We start from the raw sequence: 19,603 nt of genomic DNA, 5'->3' as shown, positions 1-19,603 counted from the left end.
AAATTAAAAAGATTGTTGTTGTCCACAATTGCCTTATTGTGGGCTAATACCACTAGGACTTGCAGCAGTATTGACTTTAGTATGATCTATAGAAATTAAAATGTACTCAACAATGCAAGAACAATGTTGATTGATCATTTTATAATGCCTGCTCTGTGTATGACCGTCTCTTCCTGTTTGTATTTGGAGTGAATTACTTTTTGCAGAACTTTTGCTGTGCTGCTTAACTCTCGCATTTAAAAAAAATCCAACTGGGATATAAACAATATGTTATGTGACTTTATACACTCATTTATACACTGCAGTAGATGGTTAAACAGATTAAAATGACCATCCTACCCCCCTCCCCCCCCTCACTAATCTGTCTCTGTCAGTAAACTTTACCTCTGTTCAATGACCGCTCTTCATGGTGTCGTACAATAGCAGAGTGTAATTATTGTCATTATTTGGCCTATTGTGATCATTTGAGGCTGCTCTGCTTTATATTTTGCAGTTTTTGTAACCAAGGAGATTTTGCTTCTTTGGAACTCTTTTTTTTTTTGCTTTGTGTTGCCTTTAAAACCTGACACCAAAGACTATAAATAAAATCTGAGCTTTTTTGAAGTTGACATACTGTACTGCTAATTGGGACTCATCTTAATACCTGGTTTTGGTATGTCTTCAAAAATGGTTAGAGTAAGAGTTGTATTTTATATTAAATTTTTCGTTGTCCGTGTTATAATAATTCATATTATTTTTTTAAAGAAAAGCAAACATAAAACCAGTTCTGTTCTTATCAGTTGTTCGCCTTATGCTGCTCATCAGTGTTAGCAACAATCTCAGATTAGTGGTCAAGAGGGGTAAATGATGTATTAAATGAGGGCAAGCAGGTTAGGGCTAGTAAGAATTTTCTTCTGTCTGTAAATTGGACCCTTGGGCCCTGCAAAACTGAGTGCGGTTCCGCCAGTGAGCCACACGGGGCGCAGCTGCTCACCCAAGCCAGGACACTTGACGGGATATTCAAAGTTTAGGCAAGGCTTGCAGCACACCAGGGACCGGCGCAGGGGAGAGTTGAACAGTAGTTTTCATACCAGAGAGCGCGTCCAAGTTGCAGAAAAGGAGGAAGTGTGATAAAGCAGCTTGTTAGTTAATTTCACTGCATTTCGTGTCGATGCGAGCTGTCAGCGGGCCTGTCAGTCAGTCTGTCTGAAGCACGGCCAGCGCTCTCTGAAATATCCTCTCATCTACACAGCAAAGACACACAGGCAGTGTGTGGGCGCCCGGTGCCCGGTTTGTGTGTGTGTGTGTGTGAGTGTGTAGAGTCTGGGAGTTGTCAGAGCAGGCAAAGAGTGGGGAGAACGCACAATGTGAGAGAGGAGTTGAGAGAAAGAGACATAGAAGGAAAGAGAGGAGGAGAGTTGAGTAAGAGTGTGTGAGTGGGAGAGAGAGAGAGCGAGAGAGAGAGAGACCTCGGCGGAGAGCAGGAGAGAGAGAGGGGAGGAGAGCTCCGTCTCTCCCGGTGCACTTGGCAGTCTAGTTGCGGGCTGCTGTTCTGTTGCTGTCGTGGCGTGGCTGGTCGCGCCAGGCGGGGAACTTCACCACACTGGAGCCCGGAGTCCCACTCTCTCACCTGCGCAGTTCGGAGCTGCCATGGGTCTCTCGCCTGGATTTACTGTCCTAATTATTCTACCGGCCTTTCTGCTGCACACCAGCGGCCTTTACATCGCCAGTAGCGTTGGTACGTACAGTAGCCTACAGTTTTAAACGTGGTCAGTGTTTATGTTGTTCTACGTATCTGCTGATCTCTTATCAGCAGGGCTGCACGGGGCTCTTCATGCGCTCACTGGAAGCCTGGAGCTCAACGTAGCTCGGCAAAAACACTGTCCGGTTTCTCCTGCTTGTGTCTAATTTTTGGCATGCTTTTGCAGTTTTTGCAAACAACATTGTAGGACGCGTTTGCAACTTCTGTGCGTCCTGCTGTGTTGTTTGCAGGCTCTTTCTGGAGGTCCCTCAGCGGTGCACGCAGTGTTGTGAATATGCTTCCTCCCATCCATAATGTTATCTGGGGTGTAAAGGGGCATCAGATGCGCCGGTTTACTGTCGGATTTTGCAGGGAAGTAGCCTAACATTATCTGATTTTGCCGCTGTCGCATTTATCGATCTGTCACTGAACGCTGGAGTCGGATGTCAGCCTATTGATCACACTATTATCAAATCATTCCTCTGATATGGAGGCTCAAGACATATTAACAGTGTTTTGGGTTTTATCAGTCATTAAACTTCATCAAAAAAAAATTAATAATACCAAGTTCACCTGAGGACCACATATGAGGTGATAGCATAACTGTCTGTGACTCTGATGGCATTGACACCTTAAAGTGGCCTTGGCTCTCTCTCTGTGTGTGTGTGTGTGTGTGTGTGTTTGTGTGTGTGTGTGTGTGTGTGTGTGTGTGTGTGTGTGTGTGTGTGTGTGTGTGTGTGTGTGTGTGTGTGTGGGAGCATTTCTCAGGTCGCCTAAAAAAATGCACCAGTGTTGTCACAGTCACAGAAATGTCCCTTAGCCTAATCCAAGTCATTGTCAGACGCATGAACTGTCTTTAGGTGTCATCCCTCATATTGCATTAATTACATTACTTTACAATGATGATAATTTAACATTATGATGATTATAGAATACATGATTGCAAAATACCCTCCAATGTGCATCATATAGTAAGCGCTTAATAAGAGGGTTTGGTTTTCCTTTTTTTATTCAGTCAGTGTCGGGGTTATAGAAATCACTGTCCTCGGATCGAGCAGCCTGACAGTGAGAAAACAGCGTGAGAAAGCCGCAATTAGCCCCTTGATCTTGTACTGGCTTTCCTGTTGACGGTAGAAGGGCACAGAAGGTGTCAGGAGCGCAGCGCGCACTGCTGAGGCTGCCGTTTAAAAAACGCACAGTGCCGAGCACCGGGGTCGCCTCTGGGTTCATGGGTGGGGCTGTGTGTGTGTGTGTGTGTGTGTGTGTGTGTGTGTGTGTGTGTGTGTGTGTGTGTGAGCGCGCGCGCGCGCGCGACTAAATAAACGCACACCTGAAGGTGGTCCTGCGGTGAACGGAGGTATATTGGCATTGTCAGTGAATAAGTAAAGGCCTATTGACCTGAGCTCCATGGGCTTTCACAGTATTTTGTATGTCTCTCCATCTTTACTGCAATTGAATTACACAAATTACATGTGCGTGTGTGTGCATGTGTGTGAAAGGTTCATGCTTTTATTTCTTTCATTTATTATTGTGACGCAAAATAAGGAATAAATAATTCCATGGCATGCTTGACATTTTTCTAATCCCTTATTTTTCCTTCCACCTCTTTTTTTCCATCCTCCTTTTCACCCTGCGCACATGACTCCCCATTTTCTCCACTGTTTATCCCCCACACTTTTCCCATGACGTCTCCTCCTCTCCATGCTGTGGTTTCTTTTTCTTATCTTCAACCTTTGATTTTCTTCCTTCCCACCCTTTTCCACATTTTCACATCTTACTCACCAAATAACAATTTTTCCTTCTCGCGCCTACCCCTGCCTCATGTTCTCCTCTCTCCTCTCACCCATTATCCCCTCTCCTTCCCCTTAACTGTCCTGTTCCCAGACTCCCTGCAGCATGTCCTGGGGGAGTATGGACTGGTGAGGCCGATCAGTGTGGACGCAGAGGGCCGCTTCTTGTCACACGCCGTCTCAGCTGGCCGAATGGCAGGAGGGCAGTCCCGTAGGCGCCGGAAGAGGGAGGTAGGAGTAGGCAGTGATGAGTGGGAAGGACCAAAAGGAGAGCCTGTGGCCTTTCGGGAAAGGCTTTACTACAACGTCACCATCTTCGGCCGGGAGTTCCACCTGCGCTTGCACCACAATGCCAGGCTGGTGGCCCCCGGAGCCAAGATGGAGTGGCATGATGACAGCGACAGCGCCCGGCACTCGGAGCCACTGCACGATGAATGCTTGTACGTGGGGGACATCACAGACACACCAGGAGCCACTGTGGCTATCAGCAACTGTGACGGCCTGGTGAGTGGACAAACCTGTGCTAACTCTTATCTGTCTAACTGCTAAAATGTTCACTGAGCTCGCTGTGAAGGTGTCCGTGGACAGAGTGACACAAGCGGACACGAGAGCGCAGATGATGCATGTCTAAGTTTGTAGGGGAGCTCTTTGTTTGAAAAAGGTTGATATAAAGTTTCAACATAATAGCAAAAGCAATAGATTTTTGCCCCTTGACCCCATCTCTGGTTGACCCCATAGCTCAGACGTTGTAATGGTGTCAAACTTTTGATTTACATTGCTTTTCTCCTCTAAACTGGTTGTAACATCAAGCCTGCCATGAGAAATGCCTGAGTCATGTTTTCATCCCTCTGTCCTCTGCCCCTTTTAGTTTGCTCATGTAAAAGGAGGAAATGATTATAGCAGTACACTGATATTTGACAGATAACCTCAATATGTATGATATCTCAGCAAAATGCTTTTAGAATAACATTTAGCTGGCTTGTACTGCTCACTATATGCTGATGCTGAAGCCTTGGACAAATAGCAGACACTACATCAGCATTTGAATTGAAACTGCCACCATATAATATTTTGGTTGCACAACAGTTGCTGAAATAGCCTGAATTGTAAATGCTTTTAATAGAGCTGATGATGAATAGAGGAAAAGAGATGGCAAACAGTTGGTGAATGGCTGTCTGCAAGGGAGAGAAGTGAGAGATAGATTGTGTGAAGAATGTGCACAGGAACTGCTGAGATGAGAGGATGCAGAAAGATGGAGACCAGTGCCCAGAGGATGAGGTGGAGGGGAAAAAAGTAAATATGAGTAAAAAAAATGGGCAAAGAATGTGTACTGGGAATGATGAGATTGGGGGGAGGAGTTCCCCTCATTAGGAAAAGTGTTCATTAGTCAGCCAGATCAGCCCGCCACTGGAGCTGAGTAGCAGCGACTGGATCCGTTTAGGGTTGAGGACACAGGGGACTGAGCAAGCAGCTGAGAGAGCAGGCAGGGAGCCAGGACAGCACAGGCCTGACATGCCCACTTAGCCTGACACCAGCCAGCAGCAACTCACTGCTTCTGCTGCTCGCTCCGGCCCGTCATTCTGCCATTCTTTTGGCAATTCCTAGGAAAGGTTGCTGTCAATGTGTAGTTGTTAAATAAATAAATAAATAACAGCTTACCAGTTAGCACCTAAGTGGCTGAATGCACTGCCAGGATTTTAAAGGATGGGTTCACATGTTTTCCAAGTCTGTCTTCCATAAAATAATACTCACATGCCCATGTGTACATTGAAACAGTTTTTGTTCACTTTAATAATTGTTTGTGTGTTATGCACATGCACAAGGATGGACATGTATGCACACAAGCTTGTGGGCAACGCAATACACAATATTGCTGCCAATTTTACGCTATTCCACTGTTGGACAGTTGGTGGTGGTAATGTAGCAATCTACCACCAGAGGCAAGAAAGAAGAAGACTGCAAGTTTTATGATGAAGTAAATGCATTCAACACAGCTGTCAGGCCTCAAATCACACAATACATTTTGGTGAAAAATGCTGAATGTTAACATAACTGCACAGGGCACCTTTAAGTGCAGGCAAAGCTAATATCAAACTTTAGCAATCAGAGTAAGATGAATCAAGTGGGTATCTTCCAAAGTTATGGTCTGTTTAGTACAAAATTATGTCTTTTATTTTACCATCCCTCCACCGCAGCTCAGCAAGAAAACATTGAACAATGAAACAAATAAGGAATTTTATTCGAAAAAGAATGTAATATATGAAAATAGTCACTTTGTCTAACTCAGACTGCTGATGTCTTATACTGGCTTCAGCTAAATTTCTACTGGATGAGGACTGAGGATTTTGTCCCCCAAAGCTTACATAAGTTTCATTAGAAAGGGATCTCTTCAGGGCCTGTATGGACAGAAGGAATTGTGAGCATGTGAGTGTTGTGAACAATGTGAACCTATCCTTTAAACTCATGTTTGTTGAGGCTGTTTGCAAAATGTAATCTTGTAGCATTTGCCTTGTTGAAATTGCTGAGGAGTATGAATGGTATGAATGTGGAACTGTGTGAATGTGACAGGTCGTCGTTGCAAATGAGAAGTTGTTCTCAATCGACTTACCTGGCTAAATAAAGGTTAAATTAAAATAAAAAGGATAAGTATATGACAAGTCGTTAACAATGAAAATGTATAGGACATATTATTTATCAGTGCTGAAGATAGCCAAACCAAATAGTCAAATAAGGAAAAGCCCTTTTATATAATCACATTAGTGCTGTCCACTTATATTTAATTTGTTTCTCCGTGCCTCTGAGCAACTCCTGTCATTACTAATCAATTCTTACAACCTCCTCAGGCATGCCTAGAAATATAGCCAAGCTCTGTCAGGTTCTGCCGAAGCTCTGCTGCTGCATCTGCTTTTTTAAACCCAGCAGAGCCAGCTCTGCCCTGCTGTGCCCACTTCCTCAGTGACCCAGCCACCTGGTTAGAGCCTTTTCTGCCCTGTGTTGCCTTTTACAGCCAAGAACCTCTTGCTGGCTGTGATCCAGGGTGTGTGATGATACAATAAAGAGGGAAAGGAGGGAAGATGAAGAGGGCAAAGGGTATAGATTTCAAGAAGTAGCAAATGACCAGAATAAATAAGAGAGCATGAAAGAGCACAGGGAAAAAGGAAACTTTTGAATGGACAAATGACCTTTGGAGCTGTGATCAGCTGGTTAGTTCTCTGGATGGTTGAGGGGAGGCAGCACACTGTACTGTGTGTGTGTGTGTGTGTGTGTGTGTGTGTGTGTGTGTGTGTGTGTGTGTGTGCGCGCGCACCTCTGGCCCCACTTGTGGTCTTTCCTTCAGCGTCACCTACAGTATTTGTTCAGAGATGTGGAGGCTGTGTTGGCCTGATTTTGTGCACATGTGGGTGTGAGGTCAGGTGTGTGTGTGTGTGTGTGTTTAGGACTTATGTGGAATGTTGAGTGTCAGCAGAGCTGCTTTTCATTTTTCTAGAAGAGATGGAGAGACATAGTGATGGGAGTTATGGCTATTATCCATGCTAGATAATTCTGTCATTGTGACGTGCTAGTAGGGACTGTCACACTGTACACAGGGTGCTTACAATGTCTGAGCGCATACTCTCAGCCAGGAATGCAATGATTTTCACTTTGGACGTTTATTCATTTTCATCAAATAAATCAGAGCCTCTTATATTTAAGCTTTTTTTTTAGTTTTTATGAAAGTCTGTACTTCTGTTGTTTATGAACACTGTTTACTAGAACATAGAGCATGTTCTGAAGTTCTCAGTCATGATTTAATAGTTTAAGTAGTTTTATCCTTTATGTAGCCACAAGCACACAGACAGAAAAAGAGATTATGTTGAGAGCAATTAGTATTATGTGACCATTTCTAAACTCTGAATGCTCAGCATGCACCAATGTGACCCAGCAAAAGTTTAAGCCGAGAAAGAAAGAAGAATCTTGAATAGACCATCTTCAAAAAAATGCAATAAATGGAAAGTATGGATAGACAGAAGGTAGTCTCGCATTGTCAGACCTACGTACCTCCACAGCGCTTCGGAGGAGGGTCTGGCTAGTCCACACAACATTCTTGGGTAGGAGGAAAATGTGCTCTGTTTTATTGGCATTTCTTTAAACCAATCACAATCGTCTTGGGTGGCGCTAAGCGCCAGATGGAGCAACGGCGCCTCTGCAAAATAGCCTTGGGAAGGAACTTGTTTTGGTGGAACTTGTACGTTCAAAGGTTGTTTTAGTCATGCAACAGAAACTCAGATTGGACAGCTAGCTGTCAGGATTTACCCTGCAGGGATCTGAGGAGCAGTTAACCATAGTTCTCATAAATCGACTTAGAATGCCAACGCAAAGAAAGCGGAAGGTGAGGGACATCCGGTGGAATTTCCAGTGGCATGGGAACTATCCCGTAAATGAAACGTTGTCGATATAGACTAAACCAGGGGTCTTCAACATTTTTTAGGCCAGGGACCCCTTAATCCTTAAACCCTCAGTCACATTAGCTACAAGAGACAGAGACAAAGCGACAGGCTGCCATTCATTTTCAATGGGAGTGGCTGTTTGCCAGCGACAAGCAGCAAGCTTGCCGCTGCCACGAGCAAGGCGGGGCCAAAATAGACAAGTCGATTTTATGCAAATGCTGAGCAATGCGACAAAATGACTGCCAATCGGAGTAAAGGTAGCGTGAGGGCAGCGTGACGTATGTCAGTGGCTCAAGTCAAAGAAAATAATTTAAGATGGCGGAAAACGCTTCAGGACATCGTATTTATGTATATATCTGATATGGTTGGCATTTTATTTCATATATTTTGTTACTTTTATCGAGAAATAAATACTTTTAAATCCAAAAACGTTGTTTTTGTGACTTAACAATACCTCTGAAGTAACTTTTAAGACGTGCTTGAAGGTAGCACCGGAGAATTTCTGTTTACTGTTGCCAAGCAACCAGGGGTAGGCTAGGCACGCCCAGGAGCGCCCACAAGCGAGTGCATGTCGCTCTCTTTTGTAGCTAATGTGACTTATTTGTGAAGATGTAATAAACTTACAAAAAACTGCCAAGAATTTGTATATGGCCTAAATAATTGTCATTTTTTTTTTTATTAAATATTTTCAAAATGTGTCTTTTTCTTTAAACTTTCCATTTGCTCACTCTCACAGTGGAGGGTAGGGTAAGCTTAACTGCTATCATAATGGCTACTGTACCAATAGTAAGCTTATCTTGAATGTATAAATATTTTTTTCACAAATTTGTCAATTTATCTTTGCTATTAATATGTTGGATTCATATTAATGTATGTTTTCAGACATATTTAAATTTTTGAACAAAGAAACTTTCAAAAAATTTTAAACATTTTTTTTAACATAATTTGGTGGCCCCCCTGCACTAACTCTGAGGACCCCATAGGGGTTACGGACCCCCTGTTGAAGATGTCTGGACTAGACCGAAGGTAATAGAGTAAAATAATTTCTAAAAGTTTTAAATATCGTCATCTTCCACCAGGATCTACTTAACCTTCAAACCATAAACACATACAGTGCTGCATATCCAGATATCCATCTCTAGTGTGAGGTGCCTGTTTTCCAGATGGGCCACAGCACCCCAGATAATCAGCAAGTTCTGACAAATTCTAGGGCAGCTTCAGGTTACCGTGGGAACACAGGTCACACAGGTCTGTGGAGCTGATAGGCATGCACAGGGAAAAGCCAGAAATGAGATCCAGCTCTATTTCCAGCTGAAATGAGATCCACCTTGGTGACAAGTGATCTTCATGTCTCAGAGTTTGAAACAGAGGAAGTGCATTGCCTGTCATTTTGGGGTTTACTCATAAAATCCAGGAGGGTGCACACTTGGATGACAGCACACGTGTCGTTCATTGTACACTTTCACATGTACATGCACACTGCACACCTTTGCTGAAGTGGGAATCATGTGCTCCAGCACGTGCCACACCTACAGTATGGTCAGATGCTCTGACACACAGCAGGGACAGACAGCAGCCAAAAGCAAAGTTCCCCTGAACCAAATTTACCACGCTGCATGACAAAAACGTGTGCACACATTTCTCTTAATGTCTCCACCCCTCGCTCCTTTCGCTGTCTTCCTTCTTTCGCTCTCTCTGTCTCGTGTTTCTTGGCCAGCAGCACTAGCAGCAAGCAGAAGAGCTTTCCTAATGATGGTATTAAAAGATAGTCAGAAAAATGACAGAGAAAGCGAGAGAAAAAGAATGTGGCAGACAGCTTTTTGCTCCCCAAACACCCACAGATTCAAAAAAGAAAGACACAGTGTTCCTTTAGTGAGCAGTCTTTGTCTGTTTTTAGCAGCAGCTCTGCTCCCAAGTGTTGATCAGACAAGTGGCGTTGAGGGTTAAGGGTATTGCCCACTGTCTATGCAGCAAAAGTTTAGAACCAAGAAGCTGGATCTGGGCGTTACTAACTCGATATTTTTTTATGCCTGCTGTTTGCATAGTATCTGTATCATCATTAGTTGGCAGCTAATTAGCCCTGATCCTGTGCAGGTGTTGCCCTTTGTATATTCTGATATGCCATATTTATGTATGGCTGTGTGCTTCAGTCTGTTCATGTGTGTTATTAGTGCACAGTAGGAATGCTGGAAGACGGCGGTGTTATTTTGGTGCTTTCATTGAAAAGACTCAACAGCAACAGCAAGGAGAAATGCCAATTTTTTCAGGCATTGACAGGTGGTTTGTTTATTTCTTTTCTGTGGGCGGGTGCTTAGAGATGGCACATTCTTCTCTTTCAGGGTAACACTGCTAATTTAATTTATTGAAATGATGTTGTGATTGTTATATGACTACAATTAATAAGGTTTTAAAGTTACTTAACATTACAAAGCCACTAAACACACACACAGTCTGCATACACCCAGCTGTGCCAGCAGAGCTCTTAGTCATGTGTGAGTGTGTTGACAGTGGGGCAGGCCATTCACAATAATAGCCCCAGCACTACACTAAATGGCAGCAGTACGGATACTTGCGCCAGCCATGCCCCTGGAATAGGCTCAGTCATTACCTCCGCAGTAGGAGTCAATAGAAAAGGCAGCCCTGGGCTGAGCCAACCCATCCATTCATCTATCCAGCCCGGCAGTTTAGCTTGGTCAGGCGTGGCAGCTCACTGGGCCTTACAGTGTGTTATTCCACCCCAGGTCACACGATAAGCAGCTCTCAACTGTAATCAGCTCAAATTGAAACGATGACATCAATTACAGCACGGCGCACAGCTGTTATTGACCTCAGCCCTCACTAGCTGTGTAGAGGAGACTGCGTGTATGTAGAGGAAACAAAAAAAGTGGAGGAGTGATGGTTGAGGAACGCTTGCAGGAACCACATGGCTGGAGGGAGGGCTGGGTGTGGAGAGGCTAGACTGCTGAGGCATGGTATGAATGGAGAGACAGACAGATAGCGAGAGAGAGAAACATGTTCTCAGTATCTGATTGCAGGTTCTACCCCTGCAGTGTAGCTCCACTCAAACACACAATTATTCAATCTAGAGCTATTATCAGACAGAGAGAGAAATAGAAGAAGAGAGGGTGGGAGAGAGAGAGCGAGAGTCAGACAGACCGAGAGCAGGCCCATTCTGAGGAACACTATACAGAGCAAAGGAGTGCTTTTACCAGAGCTGTGATTACTGCCTCTCACTCAGTGCACTTAACCAGCCCCCTTGACTCTCTTTGTCTCGCTCTCTGTCATTCACAGAGTGCTGGCTCAGAGCACACGGTTTGTTTGAGTGGTTGAAATAACAGGATTCATTCGAGAAAATGGAACAGTGGAACCCCAATAATTATAGGGAAACACCTCTGTGATGTCACGATAACAGCAGGTTATTTTGTAACTAAAATCAGCTCATGGAAATGATGCAGTAGTGGGGATAGAATAGTTCACTGTACATGTGCTGTCAAAAGGAAACGTGGTTCCTGGATGTCATGGTGATATCCCAGACTTTGGGCTATATGTTTAACAGTGCAATGACCAGTGCATAGTCATTGCTTGTTATTTTGGTTCATATACGTGAAGTGTGTTTTCCACAAAAGGTGGGTAAAGTGGAAAAACGGAGGGTGTACAGTAATGATTAATGAATTATCTTCTCATACAGTCACATTTACTGATTTCATAACCGATGGGCCAGTCACAATAGCACATGATGAAATTACTCCTTCCTTACCTCCATCCCAATGTATAGGTGCAATTTTGTTGTCTGAGAGGTGCAGAGTGGTGAGCCGTGAATATAGGAAAGGCAGACTACATGCCTTTGTATATTGAGTTTGTGTTTGTGTGGGTAGCATGGTCACCGTGCTAATCACAATGATCCAAACACCTTTTGGCTCTCCTCCCATGATTGCCATTTGCACAGTGGAGGGCAAAAACCCCAAATACCAGATGAATGGACAAAAAGCATTTCATGGTCTGCACAGAATTCGACGAATCAGGGGTCACAATTAGGAGATCAACTGTTTCAGTGACCAAAATAAAGTTAATTCTCTGAAGCCCAGCTTGCCTGTCAGTCAGTCAATCAGTCAGCCGGCAAGTCCCACAGACCGCAGGGCAGTGCAGGAAACTGATCGATGCTATCCACATCAGCAGTTCTCGAGCTAACAGGCCCCAGCAGCCTCTGTGAAGGATCTTGGAAACAGGATGAGAAATCCTCCTCCGTGTTCCAGCGTTTTAACAAACCTTCTGCCTGCCTAGCCCTGGCTGACCCAGCCCACGTCTCCTGTGGCCGCGCCGTTTTACCTCCCCTCCGCCACACAAGTGGCTTTGTACCCTGAAAGTTTTCCCCACATAATCCTCACATACACATCACAACATGAGAGAGACTGAGGATGAGAGAGAAAGGAGGGTAGGTGGAGGAAAACGACAGTAACACAAATGGTGAGGGAGGAAGAGCACAGTGGAATCTTAATGTGCCCAAACCTGAACAAGAACAACGGCAGCATCATAACAGTCGCCACCTGCTCAGTGCTCAGTCAGAAGGGATGGAGTGTATGGAGGGAGGGAGGAGACACTCTTCTTGATTAGCATGAAAGAAAACAAAAAAAACCTTTTTATTTTCACTTCCTCTCCGCTAAGTTCACTTGCCTGCTTCCAGAGGCTAGTACACTTCTCTTACTGATCATGGATATTTTATGTTTGCCGGTTGCTTTCACTGCATGAGTGCATACTTAAACCCCCTACACTAAAAAAAATATGTGTGCATTTTGTCCCAGCCTGATCTAATTAGTTAGTCAAAATTTGTTTTTCCACTGGATTGAATTGTTTAGCTGTCTCGTTTGCATTTTCTGTTTGCATGTTCCTCAATGGAACAGAGACTGTCTGTATGTCTGCCTGCATCTCTGTCTGTCTGCATAAAGTGTCTGAAAATCATTTTGCTTTGCGCTTACTGCAGCAGGCAGCTAAGCGGCAAGAATCGCACCTCATAACAGAAACTCACACCCTCCTCATCTAACTAAGGCTGCCTGTTTTTATTTTCCGCAATAGAGAAATAATCACTTTTTCTCTCCCGGTTTATTATTATTATTATTATTTTTTTTGCCAGTGCATGAGGACCTCGGGAATTTTTAGTGTACCAGCATATGTAATATATTATATAATAATATATTGTATTCTAATAACTGACTCTGTGGGGGCTGGAGTGAAATAGCAGAAACAAAGAAACACATCTAGCTCTTTGATCACAGTGACTGATCGTCTGCCAGAGTGTACAAGAAAAGCTTTGGATACTGCCTTACAATTACAACTAGAACTGCAAGCAGTTATGACGGGGTCCAAGCCTCATCGCGCCAGTTGCCCGTGATGCGAGTCGCCCCTGACGACCCGGGGAGCGACCCAAAGCGGGACCCAAAGCGGGATGGTGGGGAGGCAAACATTAGGAAATATCGAGAGGTGTGAGCCGCAAGGTCTGCGGTACGTTGCCGTTGCAAATATCCCATTAACATTGATTGAGTAAAAGGGCCAAAACTGGTCTACGTTGACTATAGTGCCCCCTAATGGCCAATCTTTGCCAAATGTGGTAAAGAGCCTCAGAGCGGCATGCCGAACGAGCATCACAAGTTTTGTGTCGATAGCAATTACTACGGCAGAGAAATTGCAATCGCAAATGTTCCATTTAAATGCATTGAGTTATTGGCCAAAACGCATAAGCATTGATTATAGCGCCCCCTAGTGGCCGATGTTTGCTAAATTTGGTAGAGAGCATCGAAGTGTGATATTGAACAATAATCTCAAGCTTTTTGCTGATAGCATTTAATTTGGCCGAGATATGATGAAGTTTGTGTTTGGTAGCTAGCTAGGAAATTTTATTTGGTCATAAAATGCACATACCTTAACTTTTGAAAATTCTTTTGATAACTTTTGGTCAGGTCCATCTGGAGATGTTAGGTACCAGGATTCCTGCATATCAGTCGCACGGCGTAGGAGGAGTTAGAAAAAGTTGGTTTTGCACATTGCGCAATATTGCAAAAAACCTTTTAGCGGAAATGCCCGTGGCCTATATCCTGTGATTCAGCTTGATTCAAGGAACACGTGGGTATAAGGTTTTCTAATGTGGGATGTGGGAGTTAAATAGGTTTGACGTCATTATAGCGCCACCTAGTGGTCCATATGTGTAATGTTTTGTATGTTAGGTCCATGAACCATTGTACATCTACAATGTAAATTTGAAGTTGCTCACATTAGTGTAAGTGGTGAATCCAAACCTCGCTTCCATAGGCCATGCCCACTTTGACGAATCACTACTCCACTGTAGGCGTGGCCTCAGGACTGGCCCTAGATGGTACCCTCAAAATTTCATAAAAATCGGATGAGCTGTTCATGAGATATAAACTCTTTGTACTTGTAGTGCCCCCTAGTGGCCAATTCAAATTAGTTGGGGAGCATCAGAGGGTCATGGCAAACAAGAATATAAAGTTTTGCGTTAATACCATTTATTTTGGCCAAGATATGGCAAAGTTCGTGTTTTCGTAGCTATCCATCCATCCATCCATCTTCATCCGCTTATCCGGTGTCGGATAGCAGGGGGGAGCAGCTCCAGCAGGGGACCCCAAACTTCCCTTTCATGTTCTTGTTTTCGTAGCTAGCTACGCAAATTTGTTTGTGTGTAATTTGTGCAATTTTCATCCGATAAAAATTCTTTTGCTAACTTTTTGTCAGGTCAATCTGGAGATGCTACGTACCAAGTTTTGTGCAAATCGGTTGTACGGTGTAGGAGTTAGAAAAAGTAGGTTTATGATAAATAGTGCATAAAAGTATAGGTGGAAATGGGCGTGGCGTGGTGGGGTGTATTTTTAATGTGCGATGTACGGTTTGGTTATAAGGCCAAACACGTTTGTTCTGCTATAGCGCCAACTAGTGGTTGAAGTGGCTGAATTATTTTGTCCAAAGGTCGTTGCAGGGATCTGGACCAGTCCTGAAAATGGCCAATCACCATCAAGCATTTAATCAACACTCAATAGCAGGGGGATACAGGTGATATTCATCACAATATAAATGATTCCACTATTCTGTTAAGGTTAAGATTACCTTTAGCTTTAAATTCCCTAGTAAGAGATTTGAGAACCTGACCAGTAGGGGTGGGAATCACCAGAGGTCTCACAATACGATATCATCACGATACTTCTGTCATATGATATTATTGCGATTTTAAACATATTGCAATATTCTGCGATATACTGCAATGTATTACCTTTATTCCAACTTCATATTTTTCCCAATTTCAAATTATGTCCCCAAAAGGAAACTTTGTCAACATCTGTTTTATCTAAAAAGATAAATTTCTGTTTGTTCATCTCACTTCAATTTTATTGCTGCAAAATATGATTGTCGAGCAGACAAACATACTTACATACAAACATACTAGATCGATACTTGGCGTCTGTGTAACAATACAGTATTGCCACGGAAAATATTGTGATACTATGCTGTATCAATTTTTTCCCCCACCCCTACTGACCAGGAATAATGTGAGCTGCAAACAGAAAAGCTATTTAAATACATAATCACTCAAAAATAACACAATCCTGTCAGTCAAAATCCTTCTGAATCCCACAGTGTGAAGTGTTTACAGCTTATATCTTATTCATCAGTTAAAATCCCTCATTTATGATGATACTAATCAGAATAATGTATTTTGCTTTTTTTTATTCCCAGGAATAGGTGTAATTACTGGTTAAATGTTTGCATGTAATGGTAATGCTTAAGGTGATTAGTGCATTTGGTGATATTTGCAATCTTTGTGGCACATGTCTTCTTTGTGTTGGACTTTAAGTGACATTAATCTAACGCGTTACTATTTACAAACCAGTAATCAGATTGAAGTTACTTATCCAAGTCACTCTGCGTTACTATTTTTGTAATTTTCCTTAGTAAAAATATATATATATTTGCTTTCTTCTTGCGTCTTGGGTCAAGGAGTGAAGTCACGACAAGTCACGTTTTCAGCATGTGGACAGTTCACGTGTACCACGCAGCGACACAAACGTAAACAACAATGGAGGGAGGAGAGAGATGCGCGTTTTCTAGCTGGAAATACTATTTTGAGTTTGTGTCAGCTAAAGACGGCAGTATTAAGGTTCGTTGTACACTCTATGCTGGTGGCGACAAAGTGTTATCTAGCTACAAAAACACTACGTCAAATATGAAGAAACATTTGGAGTCGCAGCACTGCAGTCAAACTAACAGAGCAAGTCCCAGCAGGTGGTGCGAAGCAGAGAGCAGGAGGTCCCCCACCACCCAAACGACAAAAGCTGGACTTCGGTGCAAAACCAGTAAGTGGGGGAGAGTTGAAGAAGTTGGTCGGGCAGTAGGCCTATGTTGTAGCGGAAATGCTGCCCTTAAACACGGTTGACTTGCTCTCTTTCGTGCCATAATAAACCAGATCCTACTACTGGCAACGCCGAGCTGCCTCACAGTAAACTGGTTGTCATTTTTATGTTGAGGCTGTGGGGGTGTTGTCGGCAGTTGCTGAATGTAACTTGTAATCTAACTTTGTTACTTTTAAAACCAAGTAATCTGTAAAGTAACTAAGTTACTTTTTCAAAGTAACTGTGGCAACACTGGTCATTAGTATGAGAAAAAAATTTGAATTTAACTGTGTCGGGTTCGGGTCGTGCTCGGACATAAATATCTTAATGCCTGTCAGACGTGGGCCGGGTTCGGTTACTGCTCTGTCAGACAGGGGCCGGGCTTGGACAGAAAAATGCGGCCTGATCCGCACTCTAATCATCACTACACACACACACACACACACACACACACACACACACACACACACACACACACACACACACACACACACACACACACACACACACACACACAGCGATGATTGACAGCATCACAAAGGGAAATTTTTTTTTTTCTCAGAGGCTAATCCTCTGCCTCTCTATTTCACACACACTGACACTCAGACACAGACACACTGGGGAGAAGGGACTTATTGTCAGGTTGTGCTCTATCTCCACAGTTCATTTCTAATCCTCTTTCTCCCTTTCTGTACTGTCTCCCCACTTTTTCACCCACTCCTACACACACCTAGCCTGACAAGCCAGACCCACATGAAGATGTTGGGTCTGGGAACTCTCCATTGACGGAGCTCAATCCGAGGGGCAGGATAAACCGTTGTCTATCAAATTCCCTCTGCACGCAATAGGATAGCGCTACAACCAGGCAGAGCAACGAAGAAGGTAGCGAAGCTAGTTGATAGATTAAACTTTTGCCATATCCGGTCGGCAAAATTCCGAACACATCTTCCTTTTTTAAGAAGGATTTCTGTGCCGTTCTTTGTTCTTTTCTCAAAGAAAAGCTTAACTCCAAGTCTTCCAGAAGACCGCTGTTCCCAGCAGCAGCCATAAGCCCGCCCACCGACTCTATACACGATGTGATTGGCCTGATCAGAGTTTGTTTTTTCCAGCTCGCAAGTCAACGGAGAGTGCCTAGACCCCCCTGGCTGCAAAATAAATTTGCTGCCACTAGGGTGCGTCTAGATTTCTAGGCTAACGCACACCACCACCACTACCACCACCCGGACTGTAGTAGTTCAAGGCTGGGATCCTCCACACAAGTCCACATTTTGGCCACGTCAGCGAGACTGGCAACATGGGGAGAGTGGTGGGATACTGCTGCATGTGAGGCAGGCTAGATGAGGAATTAGATACAATTGAAATGAGACACACTGGAGAAGAGACACTAATGGAGGAATGGAACAGAAGGGGGTGTTCTTTTTTTCCTTGAATTATGCTCCTCTTCTTCTCTCCTCTTCACTCCTCTCTTCTCCTCTCCCAGCAGCGGGGTGTATGTTCGCAGGGCGGGTGTGTCTGCAGCTGACTCTGATGCGATGTGACAGGGCCCTCCTCTCTGTCCTTTTTGCTGGTGTGTGGCAGCGTGAAGCCGGCATCCACCTCTGTCTTTTATCCCTTACCATCTCCTCATCTCTCTCACCGGTTGGGGGGAAAACATTTTTTTTCTGGGACTAGTTATGTGGCCATCCTCTCAGCCTGCCTCTCTGTCTGTTTGCATGTTGTGCGTAGGCCCGTATGGAGGTGTTTGTACCTTTCTCTGTGTCATCTTTAGCCATTTTTTGCTAACAGAACGGTATTTGCGCCAAACATGACAATACAGTAAATAAGGAATAACAGCTGTTCAAATATGAATCTCTTCAAGAAGATTAAATCAATAAACAGTCCAAATAAACATGATAATGATTAAGATTCTGATCTGAGTGGATTTGAATTTTATAGGAGTTGCACATGAGGGGTGAGGTATTTTAGATCACATTTAATCCGGAAATGTGGGAAGTATGTTTTCTTAATATTTTGGCTGTGTTTGCAGAGCACACATTTCTTTTGAAAGCAGGGTGACCTCCCAGTTAGCCCTTCTATTGCTGTGTTAGCCTGTTTCCACAGCCACTCTGTGCTTACCGATGCTTATCTGGTCAAGGAATTTCTCAGTTTAGGGCCAGTAACAACGACCAGGTTGTGTATATCCTGTTTAAGGCCAAGTCCATTCTCCTTTTTGTATTTCCTTCCCAATACCACTGATATTTGTTATGTATTTTTGTGTGGTTGAGTTGTGTTGTGGAACTCAAGACTTTCCTGATGCGGTAAAGTAAACCCCAGGGCCACCTGTCAGATATAATGGGACCATTCACAATCTTCATACACTTATACTGAAGGTCCAAGTTGTGGTAGGTATTTATGGCCCTTTATTGAAGATTAAATATTAGTGGGTATAGGCCTCACTCAGCCCAGCATGCATTGTTAGAAGCTGCTTTTTAACTTTAAATGGCAATTCTGTAAATTAGAATAAGTAATTGCCTAAATTATTTGTCCGTAGAAAATATGAAACCTTGCACCCCTTTTAGTCAGCTTCCAAATCACAAGTCTCTATTTTTGGGATATAAAATCAAAAGTAAGTGTTTCATAGTTTCACAACATGACTCAACATAATCAGCTCTGAAATCGCTTCCAAATGTTTCATGAGATTCTGTATTACTCACACTGGCTTCGTTGTAGTAGTGTTACTGGAGGTTTGTCACTTCCTTGGGTTTCCCGCCAAATAAAGCGAAATACTCCAATAATTCCTGCTGATGACTGTGACCAAATAATTACAGCAGGGATTTGTTTTGCCGAGGCCCTCATGTTTTTTACATGAGGACAGTAGCAGATGTTTTTTTGGTAGTTTTCCTCTTAGTTATTCTTATTTTATTCCTTGTTCACTGCGCATCTGTCTCTGAAACTGCAGTTTTAATCACCATTAGAATTGTTAAATCAACCTCTGACTAAATGTGCATGCCGACAGGATGAGAGCCTTAAAGCCTGACAGGCAGAGAAAGGTGATGTTTTGGACCGAAGCACTCTCTGTCTGATGTGCTTTTTGTCTTAACTTTTCTCCCTCCTTCATTGCCCATCCATCTTTATCTCTTTTTTGCCCTCTCCACGTCCCTCTTCCTCCCTCTCTCCCACTAGAGTGCGTAGAGGTTATAGCCCCAGCTGAGCCACAAGCTGTTGTTGCCACACACTGACTACTGTACCTGCTAATATGACCAGCGTGCCCAGTTTATCACGATGCTCTCAAGCTCT

At 43.5% G+C, this 19,603-nt stretch overlaps 1 protein-coding gene across 5 annotated transcripts in view; it reads left to right on the top strand.

Moving 5' to 3' along the window:
- LOC120566918 (A disintegrin and metalloproteinase with thrombospondin motifs 2-like) overlaps positions 1–19,603 on the top strand; it is a 202,201-nt gene that overhangs the window by 68,983 nt on the left and 113,615 nt on the right. For 4 of the 5 annotated variants that reach the window (XM_039813617.1, XM_039813621.1, XM_039813619.1 and 1 more), the window contains exon 2: positions 3,605–4,014. In XM_039813617.1, coding sequence (XP_039669551.1) covers positions 3,605–4,014 — 410 coding nt within the window. Of the gene's footprint in view, positions 1–1,061; positions 1,718–3,604; positions 4,015–19,603 lie in introns of those variants that run through there. The other variant, XM_039813618.1, reaches the window with a different exon arrangement.

The sequence above is a fragment of the Perca fluviatilis genome, chromosome 10, assembly GCF_010015445.1.
Source record: "Perca fluviatilis chromosome 10, GENO_Pfluv_1.0, whole genome shotgun sequence".
Classification (NCBI taxonomy): domain Eukaryota; kingdom Metazoa; phylum Chordata; class Actinopteri; order Perciformes; family Percidae; genus Perca; species Perca fluviatilis.
This window is presented reverse-complemented; position numbering and strand designations above follow the sequence as displayed.